General features: G+C 44.3%; 1 protein-coding gene across 1 annotated transcript in view; it reads right to left on the bottom strand.

Annotated features, from left to right (window-relative positions):
• The window catches only part of LOC138680985 (L-gulonolactone oxidase-like), a 177,329-nt gene extending 167,592 nt beyond the window's left edge, over window positions 1–9,737 (bottom strand). The window contains exons 1-3 of the mRNA XM_069768171.1: window positions 9,656–9,737; window positions 1,223–1,324; window positions 793–918 (exon numbers count right to left, since the gene is read on the bottom strand). Of these exons, the coding sequence (XP_069624272.1) occupies window positions 793–918; window positions 1,223–1,324; window positions 9,656–9,658 (231 nt within the window). The 5' untranslated portion in view covers window positions 9,659–9,737. The remainder of the gene's footprint in view (window positions 1–792; window positions 919–1,222; window positions 1,325–9,655) is intronic.
• Window positions 9,738–20,048: the final 10,311 nt, after the last annotated feature.

Genomic DNA, 20,048 nt, shown 5'->3' with positions numbered 1-20,048 from the left:
TCCCCCATAACTGTGCGTCATCCACAGATCCCCATAACAGTGCATCCTCCACAGATCCCCCATAACAGTGCGTCACCCACACATCCCCCATAACAGTGCATCATCCACAGATCCCCCATAACTGTGCGTCATCCACAGATCCCCCATAACTGTGCGTCATCCACAGATCCCCATAACAGTGCATCCTCCACAGATCCCCCATAACAGTGCGTCACCCACACATCCCCCATAACAGTGCATCATCCACAGATCCCCCATAACAGTGCGTCATCCACAGATCCCCATAACAGTGCGTCATCCACAGATCCCCCATAACTGTGCATCATCCACAGATCCCCCATAACAGTGCGTCATCCACAGATCCCCCATAACTGTGCATCATCCACAGATCCCCCATAACTGTGCGTCATCCACACATCCCCCATAACAGTGCATCATTCACAGATCCCCCATAACAGAGCGTCCTCCACAGATCCCCCATAACAGTGCGTCATCCACAGATCCCCCATAACAGTGCGTCATCCCCAGATCCCCCATAACAGAGAGTCATCCACAGATCCCCCCACCAGTTACACTGCTCCCCCAGTATTGGTGTGACTGGTGATCCATCTGCCCCTTCTGTTTCTGGCTTTCTCCTCTCTCCCCATTAGTGAACACGCCGTGCGTGCTGTGTACGGCGTCTCTCCGGCAGCCATCACACAGTCGGTCCCGGGCTGTGACAGATGTAGCAGAGCTGACTTTGTTACGCGGCTCATGCAGGGAGTTTCCGCACACGGGGGGGGGGGTTTATACCTTTAATACTTTGTTCATTTTATCCATTCGGATCATGAAGTCGTCGGTGCAGGCGATGTCTGAGGGCGAGTGCCCCCCGCCCACCACCTTCACCCTCTTACTCCTCTGTCGCGCCAGGTCCAGGATCTGTGGAGAAAGGAAAGAAAATCACTCATTCTTCAGTTCTCCTTTCATGAAACAAGAAGTGTTGTCATAGGGACAAAACGAGAAAAAAAAAAAGGTCTGTAGGAAACCCAGATTAGTGGAACAGTACGGTGCCAATGAGAAACAGGTGAAAATCTCCAAAAACAAAGAAAAAAATGTGTAAATGCAATAATGATCCGAACCCTTTATACCTTTACCAGACACGGCATGCTGGGAGTTGTAGTCACCCTACTAGAACCCCGGATAAAATCACAGGCGGCCGTTACCCCTATTGCCCCTCACTCACCTCCTTCACCTCCTCCACGCTGCTAGGCTGGAAGTACAGCTCGGGGGTGGACCCGTAGGTCTGAGCCCAGTTTTGGAACTTGTATCCTCCCCGTCCGAGAACCTAGAATCAGACGAAGGAATCATCACAATCCAATAAATCAAATGTTGCACATGTAGCAGAGCTGAAAGGGACATTTAAAGGTGCAATAAATAAAGCACTGAAATTTAAAAATTTAATTTAAATTTAATTTAAAAAATTAAATAAAGCACTGAAATTTATTTTTGCAGAAGAGAAAAAAAAAATATTGCAATGAAACTTTCCACCACTAGGTGGCACCGTGCAGAGTGTGACTCTGCTCTACGTTGTTTCTGCTCAATACTACACCATGTGGTCAAGGCTGGTACTGCAGGTAAAATATATCACTGCTTTTTCTTACTATCCTGTGCACAAAAGACACGGACCTGTAGAGAAAACAAAAACCTCGCCGGCGCAGCACCGGAAATCCAGCTCTATGGGATTGTATTTTTTTAAATTATAAAATTCATGTAGCAATAGGGGATTTATTCTGGTGCAAAATCCTCACCCAAAAAAAACTCCTGAAGGTTTTCTTGTGATCTACACACAGAAATGTGCTGAAGATGTCACTTTTTTTTTTCATATGCACTGAATAAAAAAAGGAAAAAAAATGTACAGAGGCACGCGAATGCATTCTTTACGTTTGTGGGGTGATTTCCCCTTTAAGAGCCGATCCACGCTGTAATTCCATTAAGAGTCCGCGGTCGGTCGTATTAAAGCTCCAGACGCAATGTTACCGTGACGGGCGCGAAGATTAACGAGCGATGCAGAATTACTCTGCCAATCACTGCCTATGGTAAAATCAATGGCTGATTGAGGATATATATAAATATCTGCCGCTCGAGATAAGTGATGGGGGCGACGTCCGGCCTCTACACAGGGGAAATAATTCACTGGCTCATTCCAGTCGTAAACCCGGAGTATGACGGCAAACACATCCGGGCTCGTATATTAATCTGGTCTTATACCAGGGTCCGTCCCGGAGAGGAGCCGAGGCGATGAATACACTCCAGTGCAAAAGTATTCAACCCCCTCAAGTCAATAGATTTTTCTAGTTTACATTGAGAACGTTGTTGCCTGCAATACTAACCACCGGCCACAAGAGGCCACTGCTTCCCCATAACTCCTCTATGACTCTTGTTCCTTACCCCAGTTCAGTGAGGAGACATAAAAACAGCTCCCCTGCTGGCAGAGAGCGGTACTGTGCCAAATGAACGCTGTTCTGCTGGTTTCAGTGGCATTTTGACCGCACAAGATGGGGCTCACTAAGGAGGAAGTGACTGACCGGAAGTGGGTGGGCGGCCATCTTGGGAGAGGAGAGTGAGAGCTGTTAGAGAGAGGATCTTCATCCATTGCCATTCTTGGCGGCCGTGTGACCTGATGAGACGGAACCCACTCCAGTAACAGAGGACACTGTCCTGATTCAGTTACTTCGGCAAGGGAGAAGGTTGGAGTGTAAAGCCCGGTATTAGTGACGTATCAGAAGGGCCCTCTCGCAAGTCCTGGTGGAAGGTTTCGCTGTATCCTGGGGAGCCCACCCCCAGTAAACGGTCTAGAAATCCATGGAGGTTCGTTCTTGGCTAGGAAGAGTGACAGAGGGCATCTGCAGCAGGCAGCACTGGACAGCCAACCTTCCTCCTCCTGGAGCGCTTTTCCAGGATAGATGATGAGACTACACAGAGATAGATTGTAGTCTGTAACCAAGGAAACACATAGATCTCCATAGGAGCTGTACACACAAAACGGTACTTTTTTTTAAACTTAGGACTGCATGGCAACTTTCCATTTTTTGATATAGTAGAGCGATAAAACAAAGAATTAAAAAAAATGTTCATTCTCTTCAATATACAATCCAGAAGGAACATCTCAGTCACCAGTACACAATACAAGGACCATCTCTGAAACCAGTCTACAATCCAGAAGGAACATCTCAGTCACCAGTATAGAATACGAGGAACATCTCTGGGACCAGTATACAATGAAAGGAACATCTCTGGGACCAGTATACAATCCAGAAGGAACATCTCAGTCATCATCAGTATACAATACAAGGAACATCTCTGAAACCAGTATAGAATACAAGGAACATCTCTGGGACCAGTATAGAATACAAGGAACATCTCAGTCACCAGTATAGAATACAAGGACCATCTCTGAAACCAGTATAGAATACAAGGACCATCTCTGAAACCAGTATACAATGAAACGAACATCTCTGGGACCAGCATAAAATCCAGAAGGAACATCTGTCACCAGTATACAATACGAACAACATCTCTGTCACCAGTATAGAATACGAGGAACATCTCTGGGACCAGTATACAATGAAAGGAACATCTCAGTCACCAGTATACAATACGAGGAACATCTCTGGGACCAGTATACAATGAAAGGAACATCTCAGTCATCAGTATACAATACAAGGAACATCTCTGAAACCAGTCTACAATCCAGAAGGAACATCTCAGTCACCAGTATAGAATACGAGGAACATCTCTGGGACCAGTATACAATGAAAGGAACATCTCAGTCATCAGTATACAATACAAGGAACATCTCTGAAACCAGTCTACAATCCAGAAGGAACATCTCAGTCACCAGTATAGAATACGAGGAACATCTCTGGGACCAGTATACAATGAAAGGAACATCTCAGTCACCAGTATACAATACGAGGAACATCTCTGGGACCAGTATACAATGAAAGGAACATCTCAGTCATCAGTATACAATACAAGGAACATCTCTGAAACCAGTCTACAATCCAGAAGGAACATCTCAGTCACCAGTATAGAATACGAGGAACATCTCTGGGACCAGTATACAATGAAAGGAACATCTCAGTCACCAGTATACAATGAAACGAACATCTCTGGGACCAGCGTACATTGGAAGGAACATCTCAGTCACCAGTATACAATGAAAGGAATATCACTGGGACCAGTATACAATCCAGAAGGAACATCTCTGGGACCAGTATACAATACAAGGAACATCTCAGTCACCAGTATACAATGAAAGGAGAATCACTGGGACCTACGTGCAATGCAATAAACATCTCTGGGACCAATATACAATACAAGGAACATCTCTGGGACCAGTATACAATGAAAGGAACATCTCTGGGACCAGTATACAATGAAAGGAACATCCCTGGGACCAGTATACAATGAAAGGAACATCCCTGGTACCAGCATACATTGGAAGGAACATCTCAATCACCAGTATACAATACAAGGAACATCTCTGGGACCAGTATACAATGAAATGAGCATCACTGGGACCAGTATACAATACAAGGAACATCTCAATCACCAGTATACAATGAAAGGAACAAATCTAGGACCAGTAAACAACCCAGAACAAACATCTGTGTGACCAGTATATATCTCAGTCACCAGTATACAATACAAGGAACATCTCTGAGACCAGTATACAGTGCAAGGAACATCTCAGTCACCAGTATACAATACGAGGAACATCTCTGGGACCAGTATACAATGGAACGAACATCTCTGGGACCAGTATACAATGAAACGAACATCTCTGGGACCAGTATACCATGAAACATCTCTGGGACCAGTATACAATGAAACGAACATCTCTGGGACCAGTATATAGTGCAAGGAACATCTCAGTCACCAGTATACAATACGAGGAACATCTCAGTCACCAGTATACAATACGATGAACATCTCTGGGACCAGCGTACATTGGAAGGAACATCTCAGTCATCAGTATACAATCCAGAAGGAACATCTCTGGGACCAGTATACAATACAAGGAACATCTCAGAGACCAGTACACAATGCAAGAAAAATCTCTGGGACCAGTATACAATGCAAGAAACATCTCTGAGACCAGTACACAATGCAAGAAATGTGTACAAACAGTATACAATACGAGGAACATCTCTGGGACCAGTATACAATGCAAGGAACATCTCCGAGACCAGTATACAATGCAAGGAACATCTCCGAGACCAGTATACAATGCAAGGAACATCTCCGAGACCAGTATACTATGCAAGGAACATCTCTGGGACCAGTATACAATGCAAGGAACATCTCCGAGACCAGTATACAATGCAAGGAACATCTCCGAGACCAGTATACAATGCAAGGAACATCTCTGAGACCAGTATACAATGCAAGGAATCATTTTACATTGCACATTATCACCGTACAATGCACGTGGAGATGCTGGAAAAACTTTTAACTTTTTCTAAAAGTTTTTAAAACTTATAGAGAAAATTAGGGGTCAAGTGACCTGACCACGGACAAGATAAAGATCCCCAATTCACATCAGGACTACAAGAAACCAGGTACTTTCAGCTGCGTCACTTCTAATGTGGTGTATATAGTTATTTGTACTAAATGTCCAACTGGGGGTCTGTATATGGGGGAGACAGGGCAAAAGCTTAGAACAAGAATGAATTCTCACCGCCATACAATAAGAGAAAAAAAGAATGGATCTACCTGTGGCAATACATTTTTGACTCCCAAATCATAATATTATGGACATGAAATTACTTGTGTTAAAAGGTAACTTCAAATCTCAGAGAGACAGAAGAGTCTGGGAATATAAACTGATGACGACCTTTGACACTCACACTGCAGGAATGAATGTGTCGCACGGATTTATGTCTTTTTACATCAACTAAGGAACTTGCCCCTCAGACTATGAGGGGTCATCACAACAAAGACCCTAATCAGAGGACAATAAAACAATCCTTATCTAAGAATTGGCCCAATATTTATGGACATAATTGTTCATCACTCATGGTAATTCTGCTTCATGTCACCTGTCTTATTCCTTTTTTTTTCTGTGCTGTGTTGTGCATAAATATGTGATTCTTCAGAATTTGTTTTAGTCTTTGCCTGATGAAGAGACGTATGTAGTCTCAAAAGCTTGCAATTTGTTACCATCTTTTCAGTTAGCCATTAAAAGGTATCAACCACTGAGGACTCTCAATTCTAAATATTTTTCTATCTACTGGCTAACACGGTACCAAGATATATTTCTTTCCTGTATCAAAACAACCAAAGTCAGAGATCGGCTTTAGTTATCTAAAAGATCATGTCCACCTCTTACTCAATATTAAAGCTATAACAGTAGCATAGTAACATAGTAAGGCCGAAAAAAGACATTTGTCCATCCAGTTCAGCCTATATTCCATCATAATAAATCCCCAGATCTACGTCCTTCTACAGAACCTAATAATTGTATGATACAATATTGTTCTGCTCCAGGAAGACATCCAGGCCTCTCTTGAACCCCTCGACTGATTTCGCCATCACCACCTCCTCAGGCAAGAAATTCCAGATTCTCACTGCCCTAACAGTAAAGAATCCTCTTCTATGTTGGTGGAAAAACCTTCTCTCCTCCAGACGCAAAGAATGCCCCCTTGTGCCCGTCACCTTCCTTGGTGTAAACAGATCCTCAGCGAGATATTTGTATTGTCCCCTTATATACTTATACATGGTTATTAGATCGCCCCTCAGTCGTCTTTTTTCTAGACTAAATAATCTTAATTTCGCTAATCTATCTAGGTATTGTAGTTCTCCCATCCCCTTTATTAATGTTGTTGCCCTCCTTTGTACTCTCTCTAGTTCCATTATATCCTTCCTGAGCACCGGTGCCCAAAATTGGACACAGTACTCCATGTGCGGTCTAACTAGGGATTTGTACAGAGGCAGTATAATGCTCTCATCATGTGTATCCAGACCTCTTTTAATGCACCCCATGATCCTGTTTGCCTTGGCAGCTGCTGCCTGGCACTGGCTGCTCCAGGTAAGTTTATCATTAACTAGGATCCCCAAGTCCTTCTCACTGTCATATTTACCCAGTGGTTTCCCGTTCAGTGTGTAATGGTGACATTGATTCCTTCTTCCCATGTGTATAATCTTACATTTATCATTGTTAAACCTCATCTGCCACCTTTCAGCCCAAGTTTCCAACTTATCCAGATCCATCTGTAGCAGAAATAGTTAAGGCCCCTTCACACTAAGCGACGCTGCAGCAATACCGACAACGATCCGGATCGCTGCAGCGTCGCTGTTTGGTCGCTGGAGAGCTGTCACACAGACCGCTCTCCAGCGACCAACGATGCCGGTAACCAGGGTAAACATTGGGTAACTAAGCGCAGGGCCGCGCTTAGTAACCCGATGTTTACCCTGGTTACCATCCTAAAAGTAAAAAAAAAAAAAACAGTACATACTTACCTACCGCTGTCTGTCCTCCAGCGCTGTGCTCTGCACTCCTCCTGTACTGGCTGTGTGAGCACAGCGTCCGGAAAGCAGAGCGGTGACGTCACCGCTCTGCTTTCCGGCTCACAGCCAGTACAGGAGGAGTGCAGAGCACAGCGCTGGAGGACAGACGGCTGTAGGTAAGTATGTAGCGTTTGTTTTTTTTTACTTTTAGGATGGTAACCAGGGTAAACATCGGGTTACTAAGCGCGGCCCTGCGCTTAGTTACCCAATCTTTACCCTGGTTACCAGTGAAGACATCGCTGGATCGGTGTCACACACGCCGATCCAGCGATGTCAGCAGGAGTCCAGCGACGAAATAAAGTTCTGGACTTTATTCAGCGACCAACGATCTCCCAGCAGGGGCCTGATCGTTGGTCGCTGTCACACATAACGATTTCATTAACGATATCGTTGCTACGTCACAAAAAGCAACGATATCGTTAACAATATCGTTATGTGTGAAGGTACCTTTAGGGTATGTGCACACGATGCAGATTTAGTGCAGAAAAATCTGCTGCAGTTCTGCACTAAATCTGCATCTCCTGGCAGAAACTGCAGGTGCGTTTTTGATGCGTTTTTTGAGCACAAATCTGCACAAAAAACGCATGAAAAACGCATAAAAAACGCATCAAAAACGCACCTGCAGATTTCTATTATGGAGGGGTGCAGAAACGCTGCAGAACTGCACAAAAGAAGTGACAGGCACTTCTTTGAAAACTGCAGCGTTTCTGCGCAGATTTTTCTGCACCATGTGCACAGCTTTTTTTTTTTCACATTGATTTACATTGTACTGTGATCACAGTGCAGTTCTGCAGCGTTTCTGCTGCAGAAAAATCTGCTGCAGTTCTGCACTAAATCTGCATCGTGTGCACATACCCTTACAGTTGGGCCTTGAGGGACCTGAAGACTATCCCGTCTGATAGGAAGTCACCAGTGTAATGAATGGCTCCAAGTCAGAAATGTAGTCAGAAAGGAAGGTGACTGTGATGGTGTGATATGCTACGTGGGTATTATTTTTGTGTATATTTATAGTTTACTAATTTTCATGGTGTTCTCTTGTAGGATGAGTTGTTATTTGCCATCTGATATTCCCCCCACAGTTCTGTATTTTTATCTCTCCACAGGGTCAGTGAATAATGTTGTTTGCTAATATGCTAATGACATGTTGACCTAGCTGGTTGAAACAATGAGCCCCTGAGACCTTCCCCCCTAACCTGTGAATGAGGAGGGGGACTTGTAAATATCAAGGAGGGGAAACTCAGATCAGATCCTGTGTGGAGCCATGATGTGAAGAGCATATCAGAGAGAGAAAGAAGGGAATATGAACTGTTATCCTCTGTGCTGGATTGTTGGACTTTTATTCTGTTACTGAACTTCATTCGTGTTCTGGACTCTCTTATCCTTTGTGTGGTGGATTGTATATGGACCTTTTGTACTTTTGCCTAAATAAAGGTCTTGGGATTGTTCACTCTTCGCTGGCTCTGTTGGTTGTGTGGTACCGGAGAAGGAACCTGTGACAGCGACAATGTTGTCAGACACATTCTTTGCCATAATTGCCAATGCTCCTACATAGATGCCAAAAGGATGAAAGGACGTAGATCTGGGGATTTATTATGATGGAATATAGGCTGAACTGGATGGACAAATGTCTTTTTTCGGCCTTGCTAACTATGTTACTATGTTACTGACGTAGTAAGGGAGAACCCTGCCTTGAAGTTATTCGGATCTACATTTCTGTCCAAAATTACTTTTCAGCAAATTTCAGGGACCCCAAAATACAAATGTAAAACTTTGTCACTACATGATAGCAAAAACCTCAACAGGCAGCAATCCACAGCACAACCACTGAGTGGTCACCTATCGGCACTTACAGCATAAACATCTCCCAATTGTCATCTTGAGATATATCAAGCCAAGATGAAAGATATGGAAGGATATATCTGTACGAGCAACCTCCAAGAAAGAGCATTTGGAGGTTTCCGAAACTTTGAGGTTTCTCTGTTCATATTGAGACACCTTTTCCCAGGATTCATAGAGGTCCCTGCAGTTGGAAAACCACCTGTCAGCCTTATAGAAGTCTTCTTCTGGAAAAGCCCCTTTTATACTTGCTTCTGTTTGCACTTACCATCTTTTGCCCTTAGGTCCTTCTGATGATCAGATCTGGTTCTCCTGACTCTGGTGTGGGGATGGTCTGGTTATTGTAAGAGAACAATTCCTTCTTCTCCAGGTATTTTATCAGGTAGCATGAGGCTGTTGACTAAGCAGATGTCTCGTAACACTTCAAGGAGCCCGAGTTACAGATTCATGGTGCGTATGATGAGCGGGATAATGTATAACAGTCTGGAAGCTACTGGCCCATATCAGCAGGGATTCCCCGGACTGGCTCAATCTTTCACCAAAATGACTTTTTAATGATAGCGGCTTCTAAGATAAATATCCTCACTCTCGATTCGAGAGGGTAAAATATTGTGTAATGTCAGGGCTCTGCCTTATTAAATGTAAAGTAAGACCATTCCTCCTGATGTATATATTGGTTCCGTACAGCAGATAATGTTTGTTTTATTGTATCGTTGACAGTCATCACTATAGAGGGATTTAGAGAAGTCGGAGGTTTGGTCAGAGGAAAGGCAAATTATGGATCCACACTGTTAGGCTAACTAGATGAGGTGGATCCTCAAAGTCCAAGGTCCGGGTGGGGGCACATGCCATGGGCGTTCACACAGCAGGCAGTTGAGGCACAAGGGAAACAGACAGATAGCAGAGGTCGTGGAGACCTCAGACAGGTAGAAGAGGACGTGGAGGCTGCAGACAGGTAGCAGAGGTTCTGGAAGACTGGGAACAGGTAGCGGATGTCCTGGAAGACTGGGTACAGGTAGCAGATGTCCTGGAAGACTGGGAACAGGTAGCAGAGATCCTGAGAGACTGCAGACAGGTAGCAGAGATCCTGGGAGACCACAGACAGGTAGCAGAGGTCTTGGGAGACTGCAGACAGGCAGCAGAGGTCCTGGAAGACTGGGAACAGGTAGCAGAGGTCCTAGAAGCCACATGAAAACAGGAGACGTCCTTAAAACCGCAGGCGAATGTACAGCAAAGGTTCTGGAAGACCGAGAACAGGTAGTAGAGGTCCTGGAAGTCTGGGAACAGGTAGCAGAGGCCCTGGAAGACCGGAAGCGGGTAGTAGAGGTCCTGAAGACTGCAGACAGGTGGTAGTGGTCCTGGAAGACCAGGAACTAGTAGCAGAGGTCCTGGAAACTGCAGACAAGCAGCAGAGGTCTTGGAAGACTGGGAATAGGTAGCAGAGGTTCTGGAGAATGCACTCACGTGGCAGAGGTTCTAGAGACTGCAGACAGGTAGCAGAGGTCCTGGGACACCACAGACAGGAAGCAGAGGTCCTGGAAGACTGGAAACAGGTAGCAGAGGTCCTGAAAGACTCGAAACAGGTAGTAAAGGTCCTAGAAGTCGCAGGCAAACAGGCAGCATCCTGGAAGCTGCAGGAAGACATATAGCAGAGGTCCTGGAAGAGCATTAACAGGTAGCAGAGGTCTTGGAGACTGCAGACAGGTAGCAGAGGTCCTGGAAGACTGGGAACAGGTAGCAGAGGTCGTGGAAGACTGAGAACAGGTAGCATACAGAACTTCACAGCAACTAGTAAGTCATGATGCCAAGACATAGGTGTGTATCTTGGTAGGCCTTCTATATACCCAGGCAGATGATCACATAGGATTTGCAACGCTTGATGAGGAACATAAGAGAGTTCAGCAGACCAGGTGGAGTTAAAAGCCTTCCTCTAACGCGGTGGTGTTGTTGACTCTCACTGCCTATGGCTTCAGATAAGGTCCTCACAGTTCTTCTCTCTGTCCCCCATATAGGATAGAACAATACCTGTATGACAGGTAACTCGAGCTTTTTTTTACAGGGATTCTATCATGCCCCGTGCTCTATTTGTTACTGTGTCTTCAGGTGTGTGTGGCGGACAGGTAACTTGCAGTTCAGCTGTCTTGCCAGTCTCTGCTGTAAGTCTTAGAGTCCCTTACAACCTCGGTGTTCCGGCTACCAGTGATCTGCGCTTCAGACGGAGATAGTTCATTTGCAGCTGGTCTCCCCTGATATCACTCTCCTGTGCTTCACTCTCCTTCACTCTCACTGAACGATGTCCTTTCCTTCTGTATCACTATCCAGTAGCTGCAGCACTTTCTCGTGGCTGCACGGCTCCTCATACATTCTTCCTGCCTCAGACTGCTTCCTGGCACTATATGACTGAAACTGAAACTAACTTTCCCTCCAAACCACAATATATATAGGGGAGTCACCTAGGAATAGGATCAAAAGCTCCCCCTTGTGGCCTGGAGTGTGAACATGTTGTGTGTATGGTGATTACTAGTGATGCGCGAATATACTCATTACTCGAGAGTTCTCGAGCATGCTCGGGTGTCCTCCGAGTATTTTTTAGTGCTCGGAGATTTAGGTTTTTTTGCCACAGCTGAATGATTTACATCTGTTAGCCAGCATAAGAACATGTGGATATTCCCTAGCAAACAAGCAACACACGTACTTATGCTGGCTAACAGATGTAAATCATTCAGCTGCGGCAAGAAAAATGAAATCTCCGAGCACTAAAAAAATACTCGGAGGACCGCCGAGCGTGCTCGGGAAATCTCGAGTAACGAGAATATTCGCTCATCACTAGTGATTACCTGATAAAAGATATCCTTCATCGCTTCCAAACGTAACATCACTCTCCCCGTGAGGAAAGCAATGCCACTGTGACGACCAGGACCCTGGGGTGCCACATAGTCAGCACTGCCAACATCCCTGGTACCTGATAGAATTGTAAAAAGGGAAGTCTACAGGGACAATCTCTTTCAGCTTCCTCATGAAAAAATTTGTGACTAGTGATGAGCGAATATACTCGCTGCTCGGGTTTTCCAGAGCATGCTCGGGTGGTCTCTGCTCGGAGATTTAGTTTTTATGGCCACAGCTGGATTATTTGCGGCTACTAGACAGCTTTATTACATGTGGGGATTCCCTAGCAACCATGCAACCCCCACATGTACTCAGGCTGGCTAGTAGCTGTAAATCATCCAGCTGGGGCAAGGAAAACTAAATCTCCGAGACCAGCCGAGAGTGCTCGGGAAAACCCGAGCAACGAGTATATTCGCTCAACTCTATTCGTGACCATTATGTCTCACCTGGAGAGGTGGATCTTGGAAGCACCTGGTCTGGATGATCAGTCCTTATGCAGCAGGGTGATCTAGTTGGATTAACGGAGGCTGATAAGAGAGGACGGCAACCAGAGTAGCAGAAATAGAACCATGGGAGACAATGAAACAGTTGAAACAATGGTAGCAGAGTTGTAATACTTAAAGAAGCGGAGTGAGCAACTGCAGCAGCACAGGAGCTTAAAGAGCCGAATTCCTCCTGACAAGAATTACCATAGCTCAGCAAAGAGGAATAGGAGCAGCAGAGCTGAATTGCATAGCAAGATCCAAGGCAGCAGCGGCCCAGCAAAAGGAGCAGTGACCTCGAAGTTGAAGCAGAACTGAGTGACAACTGAGTTCAATGTCAGCGCTGGGTCAGTAATAGACCAGAATTTTAAGAAGAATTCAATGGCAGAACTGGCGAAGCAATACAGCAGAGTTAACCCAGTGCAGAGGTGCAGAACAGTGCTGTGAAGAAGTTCTCAGAAGCGACAAGGATGACAACTACCTGAATACTCAGGTGGTGTTCCAGCACATGAGCCAGATTATATTGCCCCGGAGAGTGACGGCACAGAGGATCAGATGGGCAGAGTGGCAGAAGGAGGAGGACAAAACACTCGGTACTAGAACCAGGATCAGGGAGTGGCCTTGGGATTGCATCCATGGGAAGTGTTGTGGTTGGCATGGAGTTGGTGCTTCATAGGATGGTAAATGGCTAGTGTGGGGGCATCTGCGGTTATAATGGGGGTGCAAATGTGGCTGCAACTCTTACAGAGCACTGACACAAGGATATTTGTAGCTGTGGATATAATGGGGTCACTACCCAGTACTCATTTTCTGGTAAACCAGTGTCCTAAACTGTCCAAATTGCATATACTACCTAGCGGCTTTCCATCCGAGCACGAGATAGGACCAAAGTTTTCTCTGAGACGACCATAACAGTCTAGTTACACCGGGAGTGCTACATATAAGATCGAAAATCACAGGGAGAGAATGGAAGTGGAAGACAACTCAAGGATATCAGTGGGCAGCAAACTAAACTCAACTGTAGAGCCAGTGCCAGGCAGCTGCTGGAAAGCCAAAGATTATGAGTTGGGTCAAGAGGGACAGGTGCAGTGCTCAAGGAAGAGCTCAGACCTTTGAGAAGGGTTCTTTACTGTAAGGGCAGTGATACTGTGAGACTGACCAATGCTACAGGATCGCGTAATGGTTAATTTAATAAAAGATGGTAACTTTTGTGCCACAAAGAAAAACCATGTAGCCGAGAATCCTGACAGCCGTCCATAGCAGAATGCTTTACTTCATTGCTGCAATCTCCCCAATCTGAATCATTCCTGACAAGTCTCCGTACACAGCTAAACCGCGATCATCTCCAGATCGACAATCAACGGAAGAGAACACAGGCTCGGAGCTTACGTCTGGATTAGCCGATATAATACCATTTGTAAATTGAAAAATAGCCGGAGCTGCCGGCGGACGGGATGGCGGCGTCTTTTCAATCAGCTTTTCAATTTAGAATTGTAAAGATTTGCTAAATAAATGAAGACGGCAGGCCGTGCTCAGGAAGCCAAGCACCACCCGGAGGTGAAGGTCTCGGCCCGTCGGCCTTTATGACTGTGCGCCTGGGCTCTTACAATGCGGAGATGAGAGGAGCGAAATCCTGAGAGCTAACAGGAAAGAAGCAGAAGGATGAATGTAGGTAATGACGGAGAATGGAGCAAAAAGAAGAACAAGAAAGCCAAGTTATAAAAGATCTCCGCCCTTAGACATTTACGCCATGTCGATGGGATCCCAGTTTGGCCATTTCTGTAGTTCGCACCTCTCCATTCGGTCTCTGGATGTGACCACAGGCCGTACATCGGTCATGGAGGTCCCTCGCTCCCAATTATTAGCATCCCCCCTCAGGCATTTAGAGGTTATCCGGTTCTGTAGACCGTGAAGGGAAGGAAAACGCTTTTAGGGTATGTGCACACGTCAGGATTTCTTGCAGAAATTTCCTGACAAAAAACGGACATTTCTGCCAGAAATCTGCATGCGTTTATTGCGTTTTTTAATGCGTTTTTTATGCTTTTTTTGCATTTTTTCCCAATGCATAGAATAGCAGGAAAAATGCAAAAAATCCGCAAAATTAATGAACGTGCTGCTTTTTTTGGGGGGGTATGTGCACACGTCCTGAATGCATGCAGAATTTTTCTGAGATAAACCTGAGGTTTTGCGTGTTTTTTTTTTTTGTGGATTTTATGTGGTTTTTTTTTTTGCGTTTTTTCCCCAGACACTCCAAATGCCATAATATAATGGAAAATCCGCATAAAATCCGCAAAAATAATGAACATGATGCTTATTTTCCCGCAATGCGTTTTTTTTTTTTGCGGTAAAAAAACGCATCACGTGCACGAAGAATGCGGAAAGCATTCTAAATGATAGGATGCATATGTGGGCGTTTTTTAAGTGGGTTTTTTTAGCGTATTTATCACGAAAAAAAACGCACAAAAAAATGCAAAAATTCCTTAACGTGTGCACATACCCTTACCGCGATGCATTTTTTTCGCGGAAAAAAAAACCGCATCATGTGCACAAAAATTGCAGAATGCATTCTAAATGATAGGATGCATATGTCTGCAGTTTGTAATGCGTTTTTATCACGATTTTATCGCGAAAAAAAAACGCAAACAAACCTGAACGTGTGCACATACCCTAAAACAAAGGAGTTGGAAATACACCAAAATGACCTGTGGAGATTTAACCTCTTCTCGCCAAGGCCAATTTGAATTTTTTTCGCTTTTCTTTTTTTTTTTTATCCCTTTGTTCCTATGAGCCCATAACTTCATTTTTTAGCCCCCCGTAGCTGTATGCGGGGGGCTCAATTTTTAACGGGACAAGTTGTAGTTTTTAATGACACCATGAAATGAATTGGAAAATGGAAAGAACTATCGACGATCCCTTTCTGAATTTCCCGATGGTACATCAATAAATAAAAAATAATAATGTGATAATGAGATTATTTGGCATCTCGCTTTTACTCCATCCGTTTTCTCCAAAAATATCAAAGGGCATCATGGATGTTGGTTTTGTGGCACTGTAGGGTCCAGCCCTCAACGCCCGATGGCGTGAACGCGCCAAAGCCCCACATTCCCACCTGTGTATTGTGCCGCCATCACTGGTACAGAGGTTTCGCAGCGATGCTCAGTCATGTAGACGACCTTTGCGTGTGGTGGAAGGAGCCGGGCACAATTCAGCCCCGGACCACAGAGTGAGGCTTCCGGCCATCAGATTCGGTCGGGCAAAAGTGATCTTTACTGGAGAAAGAAGGGACACGACAATTTCTGAAAATATAAAGCCGAGCTCCATGTTTTCTCCGGGTGATATTACTTCTGCCCAAGATTTTCCGTACTCAGCATCTTCTATATTGGTATCTAGAAATCCTGCAAACTTAGTGACATCAATTACTTGGAACTGTGCAGCCGAGCAAAGCAAGACGGATGATATAAAATCAATCTACACACATGAAACATAAAGCCCCCCCGTAAGACCCTTATATTGAATTGTACGACACAATGAGAATCACAGAGACCCAGAAACGGGAGCAGAAAATGGAGAAAAGCAACAGAAAAGTCACAATGTGACATAACTAATACTGCACACATATCCAGCAGAACATACACCACTATAAAAGATAGACAACAGATAAATAAATAATAGATAATAGATGGATCATAGATAGAAAATAGATAGATAGATAGATAGATAGATAATAGATAGATAATACATAGATAGATAATAAATATATATATATATACAGTACAGACCAAAAGTTTGGACACCTCATTTAAAGATGACTATGAAAATTGTAAATTCACACTGAAGGCATCAAAACTATGAATTAACACATGTGGAATTATATACTTAACAAAAAAGTGTGAAACAACTGAAATTATGTCTTATATTCTAGGTTCTTCAAAGTAGCCACCTTTTGCTTTGATGACTGCTTTGCACACTCTTGGCATTCTCTTGATGAGCTTCAAGAGGTAGTCACCGGGAATGGTTTTCACTTCACAGGTGTACCCTGTCAGGTTTAATAAGTGGGATTTCTTGCCTTATAAATGGGGTTGGGACCATCAGTTGTGTTGTGCAGAAGTCTGGTGGATACACAGCTGATAGTCCTACTGAATAGACTGTTAGAATTTGTATTATGGCAAGAAAAAAAGCAGCTAAGTAAAGAAAAACGAGTGGCCATCATTACTTTAAGAAATGAAGGTCAGTCAGTTTGAAAAATTGGGAAAACTTTGAAAGTGTCCCCAAGTGCAGTTGCAAAAACCATCAAGCGCTACAAAGAAACAAATCGCAGGTTAACAGCAGCTCAGATTAGAGACCAGGTCAATGCCACACAGAGTTCTAGCAGCAGACACATCTCTACAACAACTGTTAAGAGGAGACTTTGTGCAGCAGGCCTTCATGGTAAAACAGCTGCTAGGAAACCACTGCTAAGAACAGGCAACAAGCAGAAGAGACTTGTTTGGGCTAAAGAACACAAGGAATGGACATTACACCAGTGGAAATCTGTGCTTTGGTCTGATGAGTCCAAATTTGAGATCTTTGGTTCCAACCACCGTGTCTTTGTGCGACGCAGAAAAGGTGAATGGATGGACTCTACATGCCTGGTTCCCACCGTGAAGCATGGAGGAGGAGGTGTGATGGTGTGGGGGGGCTTTGCTGGTACACTGTTGGGGATTTATTCAATATTGAAGACATACTGAACCAGCATGGCTACCACAGCATCTTGCAGCGGCATGCTATTCCATCCGGTTTGCGTTTAGTTGGACCATCATCTATTTTTCAACAGGACAATGACCCCAAACACACCTCCAGGCTGTGTAAGGGCTATTTGACCAAGAAGGAGAGTGATGGGGGGCTGCGCCAGATGACCTGACCTCCACAGTCACCAGACCTGAACCCAATCGAGATGGTTTGGGGTGAGCTGGACCGCAGAGTGAAGGCAAAAGGGCCAACAAGTGCTAAGCATCTCTGGGAACTCCTTCAAGATTGTTGGAAGACCATTCCCGGTGACTACCTCTTGAAGCTCATCAAGAGAATGCCAAGAGTGTGCAAAGCAGTCATCAAAGCAAAAGGTGGCTACTTTGAAGAACCTAGAATATAAGACATATTTTCAGGTGTTTCACACTTTTTTGTTAAGTATATAATTCCACATGTGTTAATTCATAGTTTTGATGCCTTCAGTGTGAATGTACAATTTTCATAGTCATGAAAATGCAGAAAAATCTTTAAATGAGGTGTGTCCAAACTTTTGGTCTGTACTGTATATATAATAGATATATAATAGATAGATAATAGATAGATGATAGATACAGTAGATAGATAATAGATTATAGGTAGATAATATACTGTATAGATATAATACATAGATAATAGATTATAGATAGATAAAATATAGATAGATAATAGATAATCAATAGATAAATAATAGGTAGATGACAATATGAATAATAAATAGATAATAGATAGATAGTGCCACTAGTTTACCACGACACATAGGAGCCAGAAGAACGCAGCGTCTGATTTCTCCTACGTAATGATTAGAAGCTCTTCACTTCACCTTCATATTAAACGATGTGTGAGGCAGTGAGGGGATCGTATGCGAGGGTCGCCATTAGTGATGAGCGAATATACTCGTTACTCGAGATTTCTCGAGCATGCTCGGGGGTCCTCCGAGTATTTTTTAGTGCTCGGAGATTTAGTGTTTATTGCCGTAGCTGAATGATTTACATCTGTTAGCCAGCATAAGTACATGTGGGGGTTGCCTGGTTGCTAGGGAACCCCCACATGTACTTATGCTGGCTAACAGATGTAAATCATTCAGTTGCGGCAATAAACACTAAATCTCTGAGCACTAAGAAATACTCAGAGGACCCCTGAGCATGCTCGAGAAATCTCGAGTAACGAGTATATTCGCTCATCACTAGTCGCTATGTGTCCCCCAGGATGCGGATGGAGTCCTATTAAACCCGGTGGAGTGCCTTGTGTCCACAGCAGGACGCCTGTGAGTCACAAGGAAGAATAAAAGTAAGTGTGGACCTAGTCAAGTTATTTAGCCAGGACAATATTCATGAAAACCCGTTAAGAGCTTTTATTTTTGGAGCAAACTACAGGATGGTAGTGGGGCGGTTCGCTCTCTCCAGCCAGGTCTTACAAGATGCCCATGGACACAGATTCCATTTAAAAACCCTGCAGCAAGGGTTTGGGTGTCAGTCTTGGTTTGCAAATTTCAGAGCAGGTGGCTCTGCAACATCCAGCTTGTGTGAAGTAACATGGAGCCAAGCAAAGCCAAAATGCCTGGCACCTCTCAGTGTGACACGGTGGTGCAGTCGCCCATGGCAATCGGTCTCGGATATGGACTGTCTAAACGCCTGGCTGCGATCCGGAGGATATAATTTGTTTTTCATTTGTGAGTTACGTTGGGCATTAAAGACACTTTGCTTTGAACTTCCCTGTGGCCCCTGCCTATCTGTCGCACTGCACCAACCCCGCTGCACTACAGCTGTAAAATTATTTTGTCAATGCAGGGGTTAATCTGCTTAGTTGAGAGTTCCTGGAAGCTTTCCTGCATTAAGACTCTCAGCCGTTCACTGTTAGCCACTCCCATCTATATAATCTGGGCCCTGGCTAGCACTCATTGTCAGAGTTAGCTGCATGGCTGGAGGTTGTTGGTGGTTATTATTGGAGAATGCATTTGGTGGATTTATTTGTGACTATTGCTAGGGTTTGAGTGTGTAATAAATCGCTTTCTTCTACTATTTTGGGTTAACCCCCATCCTCCACTTCCTGATGCATTCCTATATGTGAATATATTTGTATGTTTGATATTTTTCATTAGCCCAGTTAGTATTACCCTGTTAGTCTGGTTGGTGTATTACGGTACACTACTACTCCCGTCTTCTGGGGGAAGGATATAGACTGAAGGCGGATTCAGGAGCTAAGGCACGATACGTGGCCCCGGCATCTTCACAATCAGAAGTAATCCGGGGAACAGGGTGAGCTAGGGCGCCCCCAGCATTAGGGACAGGGAAGGAGCCCCTGGACCAAAGAGACCCGACAACAGAGTCGTGACAGATATATAAATAGATGATAATAGATAGGGTGCAGAAATTGTTCATATGTAAATAGCAGAGAAAATCGTTCAAATATTATTTCCTTATGAAAAGAGCAAAAATGTAATAAATCTGTTTACCAATAGATCGATCCACATACCAGAAAAAAATCTATACAGCTGAATTAAGTACAAGTATATACTTACTATAACATTGC

This window comes from Ranitomeya imitator, chromosome 5 (genome assembly GCF_032444005.1).
Source record: "Ranitomeya imitator isolate aRanImi1 chromosome 5, aRanImi1.pri, whole genome shotgun sequence".
NCBI classification, from domain to species: domain Eukaryota; kingdom Metazoa; phylum Chordata; class Amphibia; order Anura; family Dendrobatidae; genus Ranitomeya; species Ranitomeya imitator.
The sequence above is the reverse complement of the archived record's forward strand: the minus strand, read 5'-3'. Positions and strand labels throughout refer to the sequence as shown.